The sequence below is a fragment of the Diceros bicornis genome, chromosome 1 (genome assembly GCF_020826845.1).
Source record: "Diceros bicornis minor isolate mBicDic1 chromosome 1, mDicBic1.mat.cur, whole genome shotgun sequence".
Lineage (NCBI taxonomy): Eukaryota > Metazoa > Chordata > Mammalia > Perissodactyla > Rhinocerotidae > Diceros > Diceros bicornis.
Genome location: NC_080740.1, coordinates 76,021,041 through 76,041,341, shown reverse-complemented (window position 1 = coordinate 76,041,341; position 20,301 = coordinate 76,021,041). Strand labels below are relative to the sequence as shown.

Below are 20,301 nucleotides of genomic sequence, written 5' to 3'. Positions count from 1 at the left end.
GTACACACCAAACACATAGTCAATATTGCATTCATGTAGGTACATTCTTACAGACGGTTCCAGGTTTTCTTTCTCCTACAACAGACATGAAAAGAGATTTTCTTGCCTGGCATTTCAAATAAGAGGCCTCTCATACATTGTTTTTTCTCCTGGTCTTCAGGTAAAAGCAGTTCAAAACCAAAAAAATAAAACATAAAAAGAGGGAGTAGAATACAGAGAGCAGAGCTTTAGAGCTTTAGCATCCTAATTTATTCCCTGAATTGTCCTCTTCAAAACTTCAGACACACACAAGGCAATAGCCCGGGACTGATCCCCTGAGGTAAGAGTTTGGCTTCACTCCCATAGCAGCAGAAACACGACCAGCAGGGCAAGAAATAAGATTCCACACTCCTACTCTCATTGGCTTGCTAACAGAAGAGGTTAAAGGTTGGATTTGTTCTGCCATGGGAAAGATTAAAATTATGCATTGTTATGCTACCGAGAAAAAAATCATTGCTATAAGAATAATGACTACTTATAATGACAGAATGTTAAGATCAATAAATTTCATTGCCAAATAATTAGGGGAAGAAAATTCTCTCCCCCAATTCCATATTCTCTATGATGTCTAATATAAATTTAATTGCAGATTATTAAAAGAACCTACTGGAAAAAGAGGTGGGGCCAGGAGGAGAATGAAGGCAATACAGGCTACAAACCACAGCCCACAGGCTGAATCCAGCCCACTGCATGTTTTTGTAGGGATGCTAAGAACTGTTTTTATGTTTTTAAATGCAAAACGTGTAAAAGACTATTTGCCTCTCAGCAAGAACAGTTGTTCAGTTTCGCTTCTTGGCACACAAAGCCTAAAATATTTACTATCTGGCCCTTTACAGAAAAAGTTTGCTAAACTCTAGTCTGAAAGATAAAGCATTGGGAAACGCCAGGCTTGTGAGGAAGGCCTCACTGTATAGAGCTGTGTTGCCACCTAGCTACGTGTGGCTATTTAAATTTAAAAATACTTAAAATGAGGGGCTGGCCCTATGGCGTAGTAGTTAAGTTGGGCGTGTTCCACTTCAGCAGCCCAAGTTCATGGGTTCGGATCCCGGGTGCAGACCTACACCACTCACGGTGTGGCGGCGACCCACATATAAAGTAGAGGAAGACTGGCACAGATGTTAGCTCAGGGCTAATCTTCCTCAGCAAAAAAAAAAGGAAAGAGAATTTCACCAGCCACATTTTAATAGTCACATGTGGCTAGTAGTTTCCGTATTGGATGGTAAAGATATAGGACATTTTCATCAACACAGAAAAATCTATTTGACAGGGCTGGTGTAAAAGAAGGCCGTGTGTGTGTGTGTGTGTGTGTGTGTGTGTGTGTGTGTGTGTGTGTGTTTATTTCCATGCCCTAACCTCCAATTTCCTGAAACAACTTAGTTCACTGAATGGAAACTCAATGTGACTAAACGTCCCTCAACCAAAAAAATATTAGTCAATCCCATTTTCCTATATTCAGAAACAAAACTGAACGCTGTCCCTGCGCTTGGGACAAATGACAATCTCTGATCCTTCAGCTGTCCAGACATTCCGGTTGTCCCGATATGGTCAGTATTTTAAGTTGTAGTGAGTTAGGGAAGGTCTTCCAGCCCTGGAATCAGAAAGATCTGAGTTCCACATCTCCTGGTCCCTTCACTAGCTGGATTACCCTAGTCAAGTCTCTACGTTGCTCGGATTCTCCATTTGCTCATCGGGAAAATCCACTGTACCATTTGTGAAGGCCTTTGTTGTAAACTGTAAAGCACAGCCCAAGTCTCACTTATTCACCATTGTATCCCCAATACCTAACATCGTGCCTAGGAACAAGACACAAGAAATGTTTGTTGAATGATAAAGAAAAAGTAGGGCTTCTTGTCCAAAGAAGAAAAGGTATCTCTCAGGCCAAATACTATAGCAATGACTTCTCCTATAGGACTATTCAGAGGCACATTAAAAGGATTCGATTATGTACAATTGAGGACACTTTAGATCCATTGTATAAAACCCTTCTCATAGTCACACAGCAGATGGACCCGAATTAAAGACATCTTGTGACCTCTCTTCCTTCAGGTGATGGAGCAAATGACGTAAGCATGATTCAAGCTGCTGATATTGGGATTGGAATATCTGGACAGGAAGGCATGCAGGTATTGTTCCCTGCACTCTTCTTGTTTCTTCCTTATTCTCCTTGAACTTATTGAAGAGTTAAGGAATTCTCCATGGTGTTGGAGGAACTTCTCCCAAAGAGCTTTGCAGAATTATCATCTGAAAGTCAGGAGGCTTCCAGGCCCATACATAACCTCCATCACCACATCCCTACTGCCTAGTCCTTCAGAACACAGAGGGAGACCAAAGGATGCTTGGCTTTTTACAGACAGCTGATAATACCTGTATTCTAAAGCCAAATTGTACCCAACCACTCAGGGAAAGCTAAGCCTTCCTCTGACTCCGTGCTTCCTCCCTATAACCTCCACCCACATCCCAAGTTGCAACGCCCTCCGTGAGCAGTGACAGATATGAGAACATTTGAAAACATTTTTCAATTGCCATTCTAGTCTCGATGGCTAGATTGACCTAAAAATTGCTCGGTACACTTTTAACAGTGTACCTAATTTAGTCAAAATTCAGCTTAGAACAAGTATCTTGAGCTTCTAATGTTTCCCATTAAAACAGACGCCACTTTGTGGTTTTGAACCATTAACAATTGTATTCCCACCACCAGTGCAGACATTAGGCATAGCCTCAATTTGTTGGTGAGGATGAAAGGACACTGTCCCCTTTGAGTGTGTACCATATGTCAGCACTCTGTTAGGCACATCACATTTATTATCCCAATTAATTTTAACAATCATCACAACCCTGTGTGTTAGGGATTGTTATTCCACTTTTTTCAGATGAGGAAACTGAGGCTGAGGGAGGTTAAACAACCTGACCAAGACTCATACCACGATTTATAACCAGGCATGTCCAAGCCTCACACTCTTAAAGAGTACTGTGAACTGTGTCTTGTTCTGAGTAATCCCAAGGGCAGAAGATGCATTTCAACTCTGTGTAAAGGAAGAGCTATCCAACCATCAGCTCCATCTGAGAGTGGAGCAAATGGCCTGCCTCAGGGGGTGGCCAAGGGTGTTCAGATGTTTGAGGATTACTTGCGTGGAAGCCCCTTCTCTCTGGTTAACCATCGCATCCCTAGCATGGTACCTGACACAAACTGGGCCACAATAAATGCTTGTTGGATACATGGAAGGAGATGAAGGGCCGGAGTAGACCACTGGTCCCTTCCAACCTGCCCGTCTTGGATTCTAGTGAGGTTTGGATTTCCCAGAAGAGAGGGTGAGGTGTCAGAGTCCAAAGAGCCACCCAAGGGTGCCACATAATGACAAAGGTTCTTTCAGACCTACTAGCTTTGGACTTAGAACAAAGCACTGCCCTCAAGGGAGCCTTTTCAGTGCATTGGCAGCATGGATGGAAACTGATGTCTGCTGTGCCCTCTCAGGCCGTCATGTCCAGCGACTTTGCCATCTCCCACTTCAGACACCTCAAGAAGCTGCTGCTTGTGCACGGCCATTGGTGTTACTCACGCCTGGCCAGGATGGTGGTGTACTACTTCTACAAGAATGTGGTGAGTAGCCCTATGGTAACCTCCCACCTGGACCTTGGGGGGTCCTTGCTGCCCCGGTGGGGAACCAGTTCTCCCCACAGTGGTAGACAAAGCATCTCAGAATAAGGGAATGAGCCAGGCTGACCTGGATTTTTAATCCTGAAACTGTCCCTTACTTGCTCTGCGAGCTTGGGCAAGATGATTCACTTCTCTGGGCTTCAATTTCTTCTTTGATAAAATGGGACTAATACTATCTATTTGGGGAATTTATTGTGAGGATTTGCAATACTGTATGGAAACACCTGGGACATGGGAGGCAGCATGAGTAGTTACAGGCACGGGCTCTGGAGTCAGACATATTTGGTTCATATCTAGCCTCCTATCTTTGGTAATCGCCCTATAGCCTAGTTTCACCATCTGTGAAATGAAGATGATAATAGTACCTTTCATATATTTGCTATGAGGATTACGTGAGAGCTTGTGTGTGTATATATATACACACATATACAAACACACACATATATACACATTTAAACATACACGTAAAGTGATTGGCGTATAGCAATCACCCTATAAATTTAGCCATTATTTTTTTTTTTATAAGATGGGAAATCACTATATCTAGTAATCATTGCTCTTTTTTTTGTTTTTATAATTTTATTTTTTTTTTTTCCCCCAAAGCCCCAGTAGATAGTTGTATGTCATAGCTGCACATCCTTCTAGTTGCTGTGTGTGGGACACGGCCTCAGCATGGCCAGAGAAGCGGTGCATTGGTGCGCGCCGGGATCCCAACCCGGGCTGCCAGCAGCGGAGCACGCGCACTTAACTGCTAAGCCACGGGGCCGGCCCTAGCCATTATTTTTTATTATCATTGTTGCTGCTGTCATTACTCTTAGAGGGCCTCCGTAGATGAGATTTATTTTCGACTTCAAGGAAGAAAGATTTGAAGGACTGGCCTGACTTATATCTTAGATTTTCTCCCAGATAGAGCCACCCTAATCCAAGAGCCTCATCCCACCCCTTGGGAGAGTAAAGGTTTAGGACTAGAGTCCCTGGCATCCACCTAAGATCCTACCTAGCACCTCAGCATTGCCAGCCTTCCCAGCAGAGAGTTCGTAGAGGTCAGGAGACTAAAATATCTATTGGCAAAAATGCTTGGAGTGGGGAGATCATCTGGGTTCTAGTCTTGCCTGACTCAAGCATGCTGTGAGAACTTGGAAGAGTCACGTAACCTCTCTGAACCTTGGTTTCCTCATCAATAATATGGGGACACTCTGACTCTCCCTGTCCCTAGGAGTATTATCAAGAGTCTCAAGTGTCAGAGCTCTGGAAAGCACTATACAAATACAATCATATGAAGACATTATTGTTTCTCCTAAAAAATATGTTCATTTCTGTCTTGTTGACAAAGGCCCAAAGCAGGCACACACTAACTGAGGTATTAAAACTGTCAGAGGCTCTTCTTGGAAAAGTCCTCAATTAACAATGGGTGTAGGAAGAAATCAGAACACTGCTGTACTAAGGGAGGGAACAAGGGCCTGCATTTTTTATTTTCTAGTTCAAGGACCTTTGAATAATCCCCAAGAGTCTCCAAATAGAATTCGATTCCAGTTTGCATAAGGAAAAAGGGAGGATTATGACCAGGGTGATGGAAGATGCACACATGAGCCACGTAGCAGCTGCAAAGTTGCTATGTTTTTTCCCTCTTGCTCGTTTCTTCCAGTCCTGCTTTCAGGCACTGTCACAGGTACCCTCGCTCAGGAATAAGCCTTTCTGTGCAAAGTTCAATGTCTATGTAAATAAATAGCATGACAAAAAAAATAATGTAAATTTGGTAAACTGGATGGTAATATTATTTCAGCAAGTCTATGCAAACAAGTCTCTCCATTTGACTTGAAACTCAGTCTAAGCATGAAAGAATGTTTACTTAGAATTCAAAATGCCCCTGTTTAATTTTTTTCTTGCCTCCAAAGGAATTGTTCTTTTGCATAAGCACACCCTCTTCTCTGCATTAAATTTGTGAAATAGAAAAGGAAATGTTTCCAGCCAGCCGTGCTTTTAAAGCTTAAATGATATTTATTTCCAGCCCGATGCCGCGCTTGAAATTGCGATACTGATGCTGCATTATCTCCCCATTGCAATTAGAGGGTGGAGAACTATGACTTCCACATCCGAAACCAATCTCAGACGGGATTAAAACCCTGCCTGCTCTGAAATTTGAACAATGAATTAATTATTGACTGTAGCTTCTTGGGAGGAAAGGCAGGCACCCGATCTCAGCGATGCCATCGCTGGGTTCCGTGTGCTCCCTCCGAGGCGCAAAGATTCCAGCCAGGCAGAGCAAGAGGAAATAAGCGAGGTCCTAATGGGGCTGGTGGAGGAAGGAAACACTCCTTAATGTCAAAACTCCAGGATGAGTGTTAGGACAATAGAATAACTTAGATTTACTTCATTTATTTAAATCATTATTGAATATCTGCTGTGTAGGAAACATTATCAGGAACTGGGTATAGAGCAGAGATCTAGACGGACGTGGTCCCTGCCCTCAAGAGGCTTACAGTCTAAATCAGGGATCAGCAAACTTATTCTGCAAAGGGCCAGATAATAAATATTTTCAGTTCTGTGGGCCACACAGCCTCTGTCACACCTGCTCGACTCTGCTGTGGCAACATGACAGCAGCTATAGACGACATGCAAATGAATCAGTGTGGCTGTGTGCCAGTGAAACCTTATTTATGGCTGGATTTAGCCTGCAGGATATAGTTTGTCATCTCCTGGTCTCAACAAATCTTCTCAAAATTTGGTTCTTGGACTAGCAGCATGAGCATCACCTAGAAGCTAGTTCAAAATTCAGATCCTCAGGCTGTACCCTAGGCCTACTAACTCAGAATCTGCATTTTTTGTAAGAGCCCGCCCCCCAGGTGATTCATATGAACCTTAAAGACTGACAAGCACTAGTAAAGGGAAAAAAATTAAAATTTAAAAAGAATTTCCTATGGCACATCTCCCTATAGGAAGGTTGGAATACTATGGACATATCACCAGGAGACTCAACCTAATCAACCAGGAAGAAAATAAGATGGAAGCTATGACCTGAAAGAAGAGGAGATAGAGCTATGAGCTAACCAGGTTCCCTGCTGAGAAAGGGAGGGGCAGTAATTTGAGTCCTTTAGGGAAGTATTTCCAGCAATTTATTTAAAATTTTATAGCACAGATTGTATCTAATTCCAAAAAGAAGTGTAAGTGACATACAGTAAAAACACGCAGGCAATAGGGAAGTTATAAAGGAAATATAAGGGTTTAGATCAGGAACCATGGAGAGGGAAGAGGTTATGCACCAGGAACCTGAGATAAGATGCTGAGTATTAAATGTCTGGTTAAAACAAGCAGACCAGTTCTCCAGGAGAAAGACTTCCTCTTTGCTCTAAATTCAGAGCTCAGTTTGTCAAGCAATTAGAAAAATGTCACACAAAAATTTTCAGGAACTTGTCTTCAATGGCATTTTTGTAGGAAATGAGAATTAACCTCTACATAGTCACCCTTTTTTTTCCTAACAACCCTTAATAAAAATCAATATTAAGTTATAAAGACATCTCAATGGGAAACTGAGCCAATGATATCCAAGCACATAGCATTTTATTGCTTTAACTAGGGCGTGGATAAAGCCCTTTGATACTGCTGCTGTGTGTCAAGTAGGGCAAAGAGCTCAATAAATGATGGATCTCCAACGCCCAGTTCACCAGAGGTCTCCACACCACCCCTGGTTCCTGTACTGTTCCCTTGGTGCTTAGTATTGCTTGATACTGTTTGGCATAGTATTACTAACATTAACATCCACCACCACTTATAGAGAACCTACCCTGTACCAGACACTGTGCTAAGAACTTTACATACATATATAACTATGAGAGCTAAGTGTAGTATAGGGGTTAAGAGCATATGTGCTACAGTCAGACTGGGCTCAAATCCCAGTCCCACTCTGCTACTTAACAGCAATGTGGCCTTAAGTAATGTATATAAGCTCTCTGTGTCTCAGTCTCTTCATCTGTAAAATGGGGATACCACCTAACTCTCAGGGTTATTGTGTGTATATATGAGTTAATATGTGTGAGGTGCTTAGAACAGCACCCGGTATACAGTAAATGCTTAATTTGTCCAGCTTGAACTAGGTGATGACAATATAAAAGCTGCAATTTGGTGAGACAAAGTGGATGCTCACAGTCTGGAGACATTCCGGCTTGGAGTGAGAGGGGCCAGATCTACATTGTGATATATTAGAGGATGGCCTATGGCTGGCAAACATGCTGCCCTGCTCCCTCCAGCACCCATGGCAGAAACTGCCAGTCACAGCATTCTGTGTGCAGCACCTTCCCCATACAGCGCCCTAGGGTGGAACCTACCGGCCTTTCCTGGTGTGGGATAAAGGACTCTTACTGGAGTGCTTGAGACTGAGCTGTAGTCTCAGATCTTGAATTCACTTTAACAAGTGCATCCACTTCCCACATATGACAAGGGTGGACTCTGAGCCAGGACGTCTGGGTTTGAAACCCTCCTTCGCTACTTACTACTTCTACAATCCCAGCCCAGTGATTTGACCTCTCGGAGGCTCAGTTTCCTCAATTGTATAATAGGGATAATAGTGACTGCCTTAGAGGGCTGTTAGGGGGATTGAATGGGTCAGAACAGAGCTTGGCACAGAGTTAGGGCTTTATGAGTCTTTGTTGCTATTATTATTGCTATTGTTGATATTATTGGCCTCATCTGTAAGATGACGAGATTGGGAGAGATGACATCACTTCCAGCTTTGTCATCCTAGGATTCTACAACCTCAGGTCACAGTTCCAAGACCAACTGGCTGAGGGACTTTGGTGTAGTCGCTTAGCCCATCTGAGCCACTCAAGCTGCCTATGTATAAATGGAGATAAGAGTTATTGTCTTACCCATCTACCTGCAGAGGGAGAAGCAAGGCAAGGTGCTCAAAAGGCCAAAAAAAAAGCAAAAACACATGCAGAGAAGTCGAAGCCTCATACATTTGCTGAACACTAGTATCAAAGAGACTTTTCCATACTTTGGTTCTTCTCAAACCCACCATGTCAAGTGCACAAGTGGTTGATGTTAATCTGGGGACTCAAAGTCTGCCTGTAGGGTATGTCAAACCTACCTGCAACACAGTAAACAGACTGAGCCCCTTCCCTTCTAAATCCCCTCCTCTGAGAAATAACTTCACCAAAACTCGCAGGAGAAGAGCCCTCGCAGCATCACAGAACTGTAGCAGAAGGAGGTGACCAGTAGAGGGGAGCTCAGCTTTGGGACAGAGAAATGCAAGGTCCAGGATTCTCAGAGCACTGGGATCTCTTTCAGAGCCAGGAAACTTCCCACTAGTCATGTGGGAAGAAAAGCTAAAGGACAGAGCTCATTGGCTGGAAGAATCTTGGTCAGCATCGTTATTTTGTAATCCAAAGATGGGACTGAGAAAGGTTGGGGGATGGTCAAAGAGAAAGAGCTTTGAAAACTCAGATGCTGGTTGTACCACTTTCTAGCTCTGAACGTGAGCAAGGGGTAACCGAGTATCTCAGAGCCTCAGATTCCTTGTCTGTAGAGCGGGGCTAATATTATTATTATCAATATGTAACATATTAATATAACAACACACAAATATCCTATTAGCAATAATGTTAATCTTGCAAGATTGTTAGGACAAATTATAATGTATATTGCACCTCTAATAATGTACTATATACTAATATACTGATCCTATAATACATATCATACACCTGGCACAAATAGAAGCTCAAATAATAACTATTTCTGTTACTACTAATACTAATATTAACATGTTCATATTACTGTTATTACAATAATAAATAGAGAGCCTCTTCAAAATAACACTGGCTCAGTAGTTAGGGAATGAGATTGCTAGCTTGAACATAAACCTGCTGAATGATTTCTTATACTACCCTTCCCCTCTCTGTGCCTCAGCCACACAGAGCTGAGAAGTTCTAGTCCTCACTCCAGACCCAGCTGCTTACATGACCTTGGTCAAGTCACCAAACCACATCACAATATGGTAGACAATAACAGTGACCCAGCCCATCTCAGGTGGGGAGGCCTTGAGTGGGAAAGAGTTTTAGAAGACATAAAGCACATTTAGGCAGATTTCTTATTCACCCTTCTGAGTTGCATGACCTTTAGGGAAGTATTGTGAGGCAAACCTTCTCATGAAGTCATCTTCCCACCAGGCTTCCTGCCCGCGGTCCAGTCTTTCTGTCATCCCTTCCTAGAGAACATCCCTTTCTCTTACCACACTACTAATAATAGCCACTGCCTCTTATGTGTCACGTGCCATAGTCTAGGTGCTTCTATTCTCATCTAAAAGATGCCAAGATGATGTTCAGAAAGGTGAAGCAATTTGCCCAAGGTAACACAGCTAGTATATGACAGAAATGGGGATTCAAAACCAGGCTTCTCTGCCTCCCAAACCTGTGCTCTTACCCACCACAGTATACTACCTTAGCAAGCTGGTGGGGTTCCCTTCAAGTCCTCAATAGTTAGTAGTAATAGTTAGTAGTAATCGCAGCAGCAGCTGCTGCCCCAAGGGTTCGAGTTCTCTCCAAACCTTACACATCCTGCCTGTCACGAATGGGGAAATGGAAGCTCCAGGCCAGCGCGGGTGGCTTGTGGGAGCTCCTGAGCAGCGGTGGAGGACCAGCTGCCCGCGGGTCCGCACTCACGAGGCCACGCTCTCTGCCTGCAGTGCTACGTCAACCTGCTCTTCTGGTACCAGTTCTTCTGCGGTTTCTCTGGCTCCACCATGATTGACTACTGGCAGATGATATTCTTCAATCTCTTCTTCACCTCCTTGCCTCCTCTCGTCTTCGGAGTCCTTGATAAGGACGTCTCTGCAGAAACTCTCCTGGCGTTGCCTGAGCTGTACAAGCATGGCCAGAACTCCGAGGTGAGCAGCTTCCCCCCTGACCTGCAACTCCTCCCTGGAGGTGTCAGAGAAAGAGCGCTGGGCTGGGGGTCCCGTGTTCTGGTCACCACTCTGCCACTCACCTCCCACATGACCGAGTAACTCGGCTCCCTGTTGCTGGCCTGTTTCTCGTTTGTTGTTGAGGGTGATGGACCAGACCAGTGGGTATTTTTCTTTTTAGTTACTTCTTAATTATATCATACATTAATATGGGACTGCCCTAGTTGGACGGGGGGAGGGCATGCAGAAAGATCCCCCTTGGCTGGCTCATCTCTCCAGGCTTTCGACAGGAGCCCCCGAAGCTTGGTTTGGGAGCCCCTGAGATGAAAGCTCGTTTGCTCATAACTGGGTGAGGCTTTGAAAAATGAGGCCTTCTACTTCATGTCGGCAAAGGCAAAACTTAAAACTCAAGATTACGCATGGTCTAGAACTTCCTGGTATCAAGTAGACTAAAGGAGGCCCAAGAAGCCATCAGGATGGTTTCTTAGAAGGCACAGAGAGGCCACACTGGCACCCTGAATGATTTGGAGAAGTCAGATAGCGGGAACTCCAGGTGGTCAGACTAGCACAGACACAGGCCAGGAGGTTGGATGGAGAAGACAGAGAGGGACCCCAACTGCCTCAAAGAAGGAGCTCTGGTGAAAAGGGAAATCGAAATGCCTGAGAGTACCTTTGCACCTAGGGGAAAGGAGAGCAAAGCCAGATGTGGTATTTGAGAGCTGGTGCTATTTTGTGGACAGCCAAACAACCACCCAATCCTGACCCAAAGACTGGAGGAGAGCAACGCAGTCTCCAGCACTTCAGGCAAGGGAGACATGGCACATGTGCATCCTGGACCCTTCTAAGTGTCCCCTTCCCATAGACAAGCTGGCTGCATCATGCATTCCTTGAGTATCTAACATTAAAAGTTAACATAGCAATAACATAAACTGTAAATGGTTTCACTTTTCCCAGGGAAGGCAGGAAGAGTGAGGCACAAAATGGGAAGGCTTGTCTCTGAAGCCACTGAGCTCTTCTGTTGGGAACCTGGGATCCTGGGCTGTGATTGAGAGCTCCCTTTTAGATGCTATTCAGAAACCCTAGAATCCCTAGACTTACCAAGTTCATATTAGCACTAGCAATGTGCCAATGAATGATAGTCATTAATAACTGAGCAATAACTATGTACTAAAGCACAGTTTCATGTAGACCTCTGAAAACCCAAGAAAATAGTTGGTCTTGTTTTTATTCACTTTTTATGGAATAAGAACCAATTCTCCAAGCAATTTAGTGACTTTCACAGTTAGTGACAGAGCTGGGACTTGAACTGAGGTCTGTCACCCCCAGGTCCATGCTCTTAATCATTCATAAGAGGCATTGTCAGTGCCATATTGTCTGCTCCAGCTCAGCGCGAGAAAGTTGCTTGCAAAGAGTAGAGGTTTGCTTTGATGGTAGTGACTGTTGTGTTCTTTCCTCGCAGTGCTATAACATGCTGACTTTCTGGATTTCCACGGCAGATGCGTTCTACCAGAGCCTCATCTGTTTCTTTATTCCTTACCTGGTAGGTTATATGGTCCCATTCTAACCATACAAATTCCAGAGTAGAATTACTCTTGTTTAAATGAAGTCCTAGACTAGTAGTGTCTTTCTGGACACTTCAGAGCAGAGGCTCCAAACAAGTGGCCTACAGATTACATCCAAACCAGGGTATTTGGAAAGTCAGAACACTTGACTAAAACGTCTTAATTTCTGCCAGCTTTTGAAAAACTGAAAGCTGTCATTACAGAAGGTCATTTTTCTCTCATGGCAAAAATCCAGAGTTGACTCACAACCCTGTTTAGATAGGGTGCATAGTCTCCAGTTTGCCACAGTTCCCACTACTCCCTTTTGTCTTGTACCTTGCCTTCTTCACTCATTTACTCTTTCTGACTTGAGCAGTGAAGGTATTTGAATTTTCAACCCTTGATTTATATTTAGATTTGTGCTTCTAAGGTCCAGGCAGCAAGCATTCAGGCAGCAAGTTCTGATAGTAAGGGATACTACATTATCTGAAACAAAAGCAAGAATACAGATAACAAGGGATACCGGCCCCATCTCAATTTGGTCCCCCAGTTTAAAGAGTAAGAATTTAGATAGCAAAGGATATCTGTATTCTTCCTGGACAGGGAACTAGGATGTGGGATAATTGCTACCAGGTAAACAGTGGCATCTACTTGGCCTCTGGGCTCATGTTCTTTTGCAATTAGCAACAAGATGGGTGTCAAGGAAGCAGGCATTTTGTGCTTTGTTTGAATTTCCTGGCTTATAATACCCTCCCTGCCCAGGCCTCTGCTTGCCTTTCCAGCTTCATCTTTATTCTCTACGATGTGCTCAACTGACCTGCCATCTAGGACCATTTGGACTTTTCACCCTCAGTTCTGGCCTTTGCCTGGTCTGCCTTTCCTTTCTTTTTTCAAGAGATTAACTCCTCTTATTATGGTCTCAGCTGATATACCCCCTCTTCTGTACTCCCAGGGGACCTCGTACTTGCCTCCATTATAGGATTTACCCCCTGAAGTTGTACATGTGCCCTGCCTAGTAAACTGTAAACTCTTTGAAGGTGGACACAGAAGTATCTTCAGCAATTGGCGTTGTGCCTAGTGGGTGCTCAATAAATTCTTTGTTCATTTATTCCGCAATATTCTGGAATACCCATCATGGCTTCCTCTGCAAATGCATTTCTAAAGAATTTCACCCTGTCCACTCACTCCTCATCTTGTCTGTTCCTTGGGGCAGTTCCACATGGATGACAGCTGGATGGAAAGCTTCTCCCTGTTCCTTCTCCTCCCTTGACCTCTGCCTTCACTGATGCTTTATAATCACTGTGTTAAAGCCAAGGCCTTGAGTCCCTGGGCACATCTCACAGTGCCTGTTTGTTCCTCCTCTGCAGACCTACAAGGACTCTGATATCGACGTCTTTACCTTTGGGACACCCATCAACACCATCTCCCTCGCCACAATCCTTTTGCACCAAGCGATGGAAATGAAGACCTGGGTAAGCACCTCAGAGCCCCTTTGGCCTAAAAACTGTGTTCCTGTCCATTGCCCACAACCAGATGTCTGAGTTGTTTCACTCTCTATTGTTGATCTACTCGATAAATACGTACTGAACTCCTGCCTGTGTCCCACTTTTGTGGGGATGAAAGAGGCATAGAAGATAAAATTCCTGGCTTCAACTTACTCATCATCTAGTCAGAATGATAAAAGTAAGACATATAAAACAATAAGACAATTTGTTCCAAAAATAGATATTTTTGATAAAAAATTAGAGGTGTTTCAGGGACAATAAAAACATTAGACTGACCGTACTCAAGGCTGTGTTAGGGAGGTATGTTCCCCATTTAATTTGGGGGTAAAAGTTTAGAAGACTGCCTCCATGTAAGCACATCTCAAGCATGTCCAAATATCACCTTTTAGTATCTAAAAAAGGCAATGCCAGCTTTCTCCTTAAATTCTTGAAGTCAATGATAATTATAAAAACAAAGAGCTTAAAATTAAGGTACCCATCTACATGATTTAATGTATTATCTCATTTAAACTCCTAGAGCTCTTTGTGTTAGGTGGGGGTATTTTTGGTTTTTTTATTTTTTTTCAGTTTTATGGAGATATAACTGACATACAGCACTGTATAAGTTTAAGGTATACAGCATAATAACTTGACTTACATATATTGTGAAATGATGAATATTAACTAAACTTATTGTAGTAATCATTTTGCAATATATGCATGTGTTAGGTGTTTTTTTATTCCCATTTTATAGATATCAAAAAAGGTACAAGAAACTTTCCCCAAGCAGTTCAAGATAGAAGCAACTATGAACCCTGGCAGTCTGATTCTTGACCTTTTAACTCCTATGCTAATAGTGTGAGGAGGTAAGATTGAATGGTGCAGGGAAACCACTTTACAGAAAGATTTGTCCTTAGCCAAGCTGAAATGGCTCTTTTAGAAAGCATATGTATTAAAAATTTTAAAAACTGCCCCAAGTAGGTTCACTGTGTTCCCTACATTGTGCAATGGAACTTCCTCCCCACCACTCCCTGACAAGCTAGACCAGGCCCTGACATGCTGGGCAGTGGCTGATAAGCGCTGTCCAAGGGAACTTCCAGATCACAGAGTTCCCATTTTGAAAACCCCTTCTGCTCTAAATCATGCCAATGACAGATAGAACAAAGTAATAAAACCCGAAAGGCATAGCTAAGCTTAAGTACAGGATGAATTTCTTCAAGAACCACCAACACCAGAAGAGGCTGAAACACAATAGTGTGGGGGAGGGGAAGGTACTGGACAGGCTCAAACTGAAGGCTTTCTGGAATCCAGGACAGGAGACAGACCATGGCAGTGGGGAGTCCAGCTCCTGTGGGGTAGGGAAGACTGGAGCCCCATTTACTGCTGGGTCCCAGGTCTGGGCTGGAGGTCTCCCACTCGAGAAAGAAAGCTGAAGAAAAGATGACAATGACAAGTTATTTAGAGTGACTGTTTTATCAGAAGCTGTGAGGAAGGTGGGCAAGATTCAGAGATACAACTTGAACACTAGGAACTGAGCCAAGCTAAGGAAACGTTTAGAACTCTTGAAAATGAAAAATTTTGTTATTAAACTTAAAAATGCAATTTGTATGATCCACTCTAGATTGACACGGGCAAAAAGTCAACTACCACATTGGAAGGTAGTATTGGGAACTTGTCCAGAATGCTGCACAAATGTGGAAAAGTAGTTAAGAGGAATGGTGGCTAGACTAAATGGCTTCAGCATCCACGTAATAGGAGTCATAGAAGAAGAAAAAGGAAAGAATGGTAGAGAAGCAATAGATGAAGAGGTAATCAATGAGAATGAAAATTAACCAAAATAAATCTGGATGTATGGCCTGGATGCATCATAGTGAAGCTGTGCATGGTAAAAGACAAAGAGACAATCCTAAAGTCTATCAGAGACTATGAACAAATTACTTGAAAAGGAACAGCAGTTAAACTGACAAACAATAGAAGCCAGAAAACAATGGAGTAATTATTTTCAAAGACCTGAGGGGAAATAACAGTTACACTATTACTTAAGGCTAGGGCAAAATAAATGACATTTTCAGACAAACTCTGTAAGGTTTATCACCCATAGACCCTTGCTAAAAGAAGAAACCTAAAAGTTAAAACTATAAGAAACAACATAATGGTAAAGAAGGGCTGTTGAATAGGTAATTAATTTATGCTGAAGCTTTCATCATGAACACATTTAACTATAAATTTTTTTATAAAAGTCCACATTTATTTAGTGTCTCTTAAAACTTAAGGTATCTCAATATTTAAAAATAATATCTTACAGACTTAAGAGGAATATAGGAAACTATCCATTCTGCAGCATATAGGGAAGATGAAAAGAGCAAAAAAAATGATGGCAAACAAAAAATACAAAATAAGAGGTTCAAAATAAATCCAAATATATCAGTACTCATAATAAATGTAAATGGATTTAATTCACCTATTAAGAGCAAAAATTATCAGGTCGGATTTTATCTAGCAAATATAAGAAGAAATGGACAAATTTACAATTATAGTGTGAGATTTTTATACAACTCTATCAGAAACAGAGATCAAATAGAAAGGATAGAGAAGCTTTGAATAAATTATCGCATTTGATCTACTATAATTAGATCTAATATATAAAATCCTGCTCCAAATAGCATACATGCATCTTTTCAAACACACACAAACCATATACCAAAAATTAAAAAGACCAAATTCTGAATCACAAAAGAATTTGGAAGAATCAGTGTCATAAAGAGCATGTTTTCTGACAACAATGCATTTAGATTAAAAACGAGCAATAAAAAGATAGCAAAACAAACATAACATGCTTGGAAATTTCAAAACACACTTCTAAATAACTCATGAAATCAAGAGTAAATCATGATGGAAATTATACTTATTGCTGAATGACTATAAAAATACTACATATGCAAACTTGTAGGATGCAGCTAAAGCTTTTATTATTAAAAACAAAAAGATGAAAAACAAGTTAAGAATTCAACTCTGAAGAACTTAAAAAAGTTACCATGTAAACCTAAAGAAAATAGAAGAAAAGAAAAGAAAAAAGATAAGAGAAAAATCAAGGAAACAATAGAAACTAATCTCTGGCAAAACTGATCCAGGAGAAGACACAAAAAGAGAAACCATAAAAACAATACTAGGAATGAAAAAGATTAATTATAGATATAATCAATTTTTTTAACATTTTTTGAAAATTTAAGCCAGTTCATAATTTCTTTAAATGTAAACTTTACCAAAAAATAGTCAAGGTCATTCACCAAACCTGAATAAACCAATCACCATTAAAGAAATTGAATTGGTAACCCTGTCCTCAAAGACACAAACCCAGAAGATTAAAAAGGTGAGTTGACAAAATTTATAAGGGACAAATAATCCCTATCTTATACCAATTTTTTCACAGATTAGAAAAGTAGAAAAGACAGGCAATTCATTTTTCATGGCTAGAATAATTCTGATGCCAAAATGGGCATGGACGTTTCAAGAAAAGAAAATTATAGACTAATCTCACTAAATGAACATAGATATAAAAATTCTAAATAAATTATTGGCAAATCAACTCAGCAGTGTATTAAAGATAATAAAGCCCAAGCAAGGAACTTTCATATCCTGTTAGTAGACTGTAAACCGATACCACCATCTGGAGAGCAATTTGAAAATAGCTAGAGGAGTTTAAGTACTCGTATGCTATGACACCAGTCCACTTCTAAGTATGCACCCTGGAAATACTCTTACACGTGTATGTACAGAGGCATGTACAAGAATGTTTGTTATAGTTCTTAATAGAAAAAATAATTGGAAAGTGCCTAAATGTTCATCCACAGAAAAATAAATAAATTGTGGCATAGTCAAGCAATAGAACAGTTAAAATGAATAAACTAGAGCTGTGTCTATCAACACAGATAAGACACCAAAGCATAATGTCTAGTGAAAAAAAAGTTACAAAAGGATACATACGCATGGTAAAGTAAAAAAGCAACTGTAAACATGGATACAGAAACATGTATGAATAAAATACGCATAAGAATGATGAACACTGAATTTTGTTTGAGATTAAAGAGAAGGGATTTGCAAGGGATATATGGGTGTTTTAATTGTATCTGTAAGATTTAATCTTTTAATAAAAATCTGAGGCAAATATGATATAAGGTTAAAATTGATAAAGCTGGATGTTGAGTATATCAGGTTTGTTGTCTGTATGCTTGAAATATTTCATAATCATTTAATTACACTTTTAAAAAACTAGCCCAAGATATTTCCCAAGAGGAACTCTGCTCTCTATGACCCTCTTAACCATTAGATTTTTTTTTTTGACCTTTCAAAATGCCCTGCAAAGTATAATCAGGCCTCGATTGTGTATTAAATGGGTGATGAGACTAAAGATTCTGTATCCTCTGATTGGCCGCTCGGCCCACTTTCTCAAAGCACTGCATCCATCTGCTTTGCAAGAGAGGAGTTGTTCCTTTCACTTACCATCCAGCATTTTTAAACCACCTAATGCTTCTCTAGACCAGGTATCCCAGTTAGTTACTGGTGATTTCTGTTGCTCTTGGGAAAGGAGTCAGCTACTAGAGTCATTATGAAAAATATATTTCCCTTTTGAAAGTGCTTGAAGCAGGGGGAGGGTCTATGTCTTCCCTGGGTAGAAATCTAACATGAATTTTAATAACTGTGTCAGTTTTCACAGTCCCCACCAAAGCAATTGAAAAAATTAGCTAACTGCTTTCTTCTCCAGGAACAGGGTCTCGATTTTTCAGATCACCTTTCCCACTGAAAACAACTAAAAATAATGAATAATTTACAAAAAAAAAAAAAAAAAGCACTCCTTAAAAGCATATAGGAAAGACAAAAACCTCTGGGAAAGGGGAATTCTAGAGAAACAAGCTGAGCCAAAGCCTCTGTTTTCTTGAGGGTGTTTGCAACCCTGCCCAAAGTGAGCTTTGTTTTTGGCAGACTTGACTGAGCAAAAGGTTCAGAAATCAAAACCCACACACCCATGGTGGGAGTCTAATAAGATACTACATTAAATTAGGACCCCAAGGGCTACACCACCCAAAAGTGCACTGGCCTGTACACCTGCCCCAGCAGGGACTGAAAGGATTGTTCCCACCGTGCTGAACAGAGCAGGGAGAATCAGCATCAAGGACCTGTCCTGGGACGTAGACCGTGTGCTGGCCTCATCCAGATTTGCAGCCCAGGTTTGTGTCACCTGGGTGAGCCAAACTTTGATCTATGAATTCAGTTTAAAATGACTCAGGACTGAGAGTGGCCAAGGCCTATTATTATTGCAAAATAAATACACACACACACACCCTCTCTAGGGAAAGGTATCTCATCATAAGCCTCAAATTGTCCCTATTAACTTTCCAAGGGAAATAAGCATCACATATTCAAAAATAATCAAGCTCTGAAGGAAACAAGAAGCCATTAGTGAGGGTCAAAAAAATAAAATCAGAAAAATATTTCAGGTGTTGGTATTATCAAATATAAATTATAGAAAACATTTTTTTAAAGAAGAATAAGCTTTAAAATATCTGCGGGGGTTGGCAAACTATACAAAGCAACCCAACATATTTGAAAAGAGATCACATAAGATATTTAGAAATTAAAAAAATACAATAACTATAATTTAAGTTTCAATGGCTGGCTTAACAGCAAATTAAACACAGCTAAAGGGGAGAGTTAGTGAATTGGTCAAAAGAAATTATCCAGAATATAATACAGAGGAAAAATAATGAAAATTATGGAAGAGATATTAAATATACAGAAGATAGAGTGGTATCTGAAAAGGTCTAATATACATTTGATCAGCATCTCAGAAGGAAAGGAGAGAGAAAATGAGACAGAGGCAGTAGTTGAAAAGATAGTGACTTCAGAATTTTGCAGAAGTGATGAACTTTGCAGAAGTGATGAAAGATATCAATCCACAGATTCAAAAAGCTTTGCAAAACTCAAGATAAATAAAAGAAATCCACACTTATCATAAGGAAACTATAGACCACTAAAGACAATATAAAAATGAAAAGCAGCCGGATTTTAAGAGAGAAAGAATTCCTTCTAAGGAACAACAGGTAAAGAGTTGCTAACTTCTCAATAGCAATGACAGAAGCCAGAAGACAGTGGAATGCTAGCTTAAATATACTGAAAGAAAATAACTGCCAAACAAGAATTCTATATCCATTGAAAATATCTTTCAAGAAAGAGAATGGAATAAAGCATCAGAGAATATATCACCAGCAGACTCCCACTAAAGGAAATGCTAAAGGATATACTTAAAGCAAAAGGAAAGAAATATCAGATGGAAGGTCCAAGATGCAAGAGGAAATGAAGGCATAAAAAGTGGTAAACATAGAAAGTAGAAGTAAATCTTGATGAATATTGACCATATTAAACTACAATGACTTATATGTGCTTTAAAAAGATAATGGACTTAAAATATGCAGTAGCAATAAGTCAGGAGAAAGGTAAACAGAGTTAAAGTGCTGTAAAGCCCTTGTATAACTCAGGAGGAGGAAAAAGTAGTTATAAACTTTAGTCTGTGGTAAGATTATTGTCATTTATTGAGTAATCACTTAAAGAATAGAAATGGAGTGTATAACTTTCAAACTAGTAAAGGGGAAAAATGAAACTATACAAAATAGTAAGTTTAAAAGAGGACAA

At 40.9% G+C, this 20,301-nt stretch overlaps 1 protein-coding gene across 5 annotated transcripts in view; it reads left to right on the top strand.

Annotated features, from left to right (window-relative positions):
• The window catches only part of ATP10B (ATPase phospholipid transporting 10B (putative)), a 305,435-nt gene that overhangs the window by 276,327 nt on the left and 8,807 nt on the right, over nt 1–20,301 (top strand). For all 5 annotated transcript variants that reach the window (XM_058545355.1, XM_058545345.1, XM_058545378.1 and 2 more), the window contains 5 exons: nt 2,086–2,162; nt 3,512–3,637; nt 10,371–10,571; nt 12,049–12,129; nt 13,498–13,602. In XM_058545355.1, the coding sequence (XP_058401338.1) occupies nt 2,086–2,162; nt 3,512–3,637; nt 10,371–10,571; nt 12,049–12,129; nt 13,498–13,602 (590 nt within the window). The remainder of the gene's footprint in view (nt 1–2,085; nt 2,163–3,511; nt 3,638–10,370; nt 10,572–12,048; nt 12,130–13,497; nt 13,603–20,301) is intronic.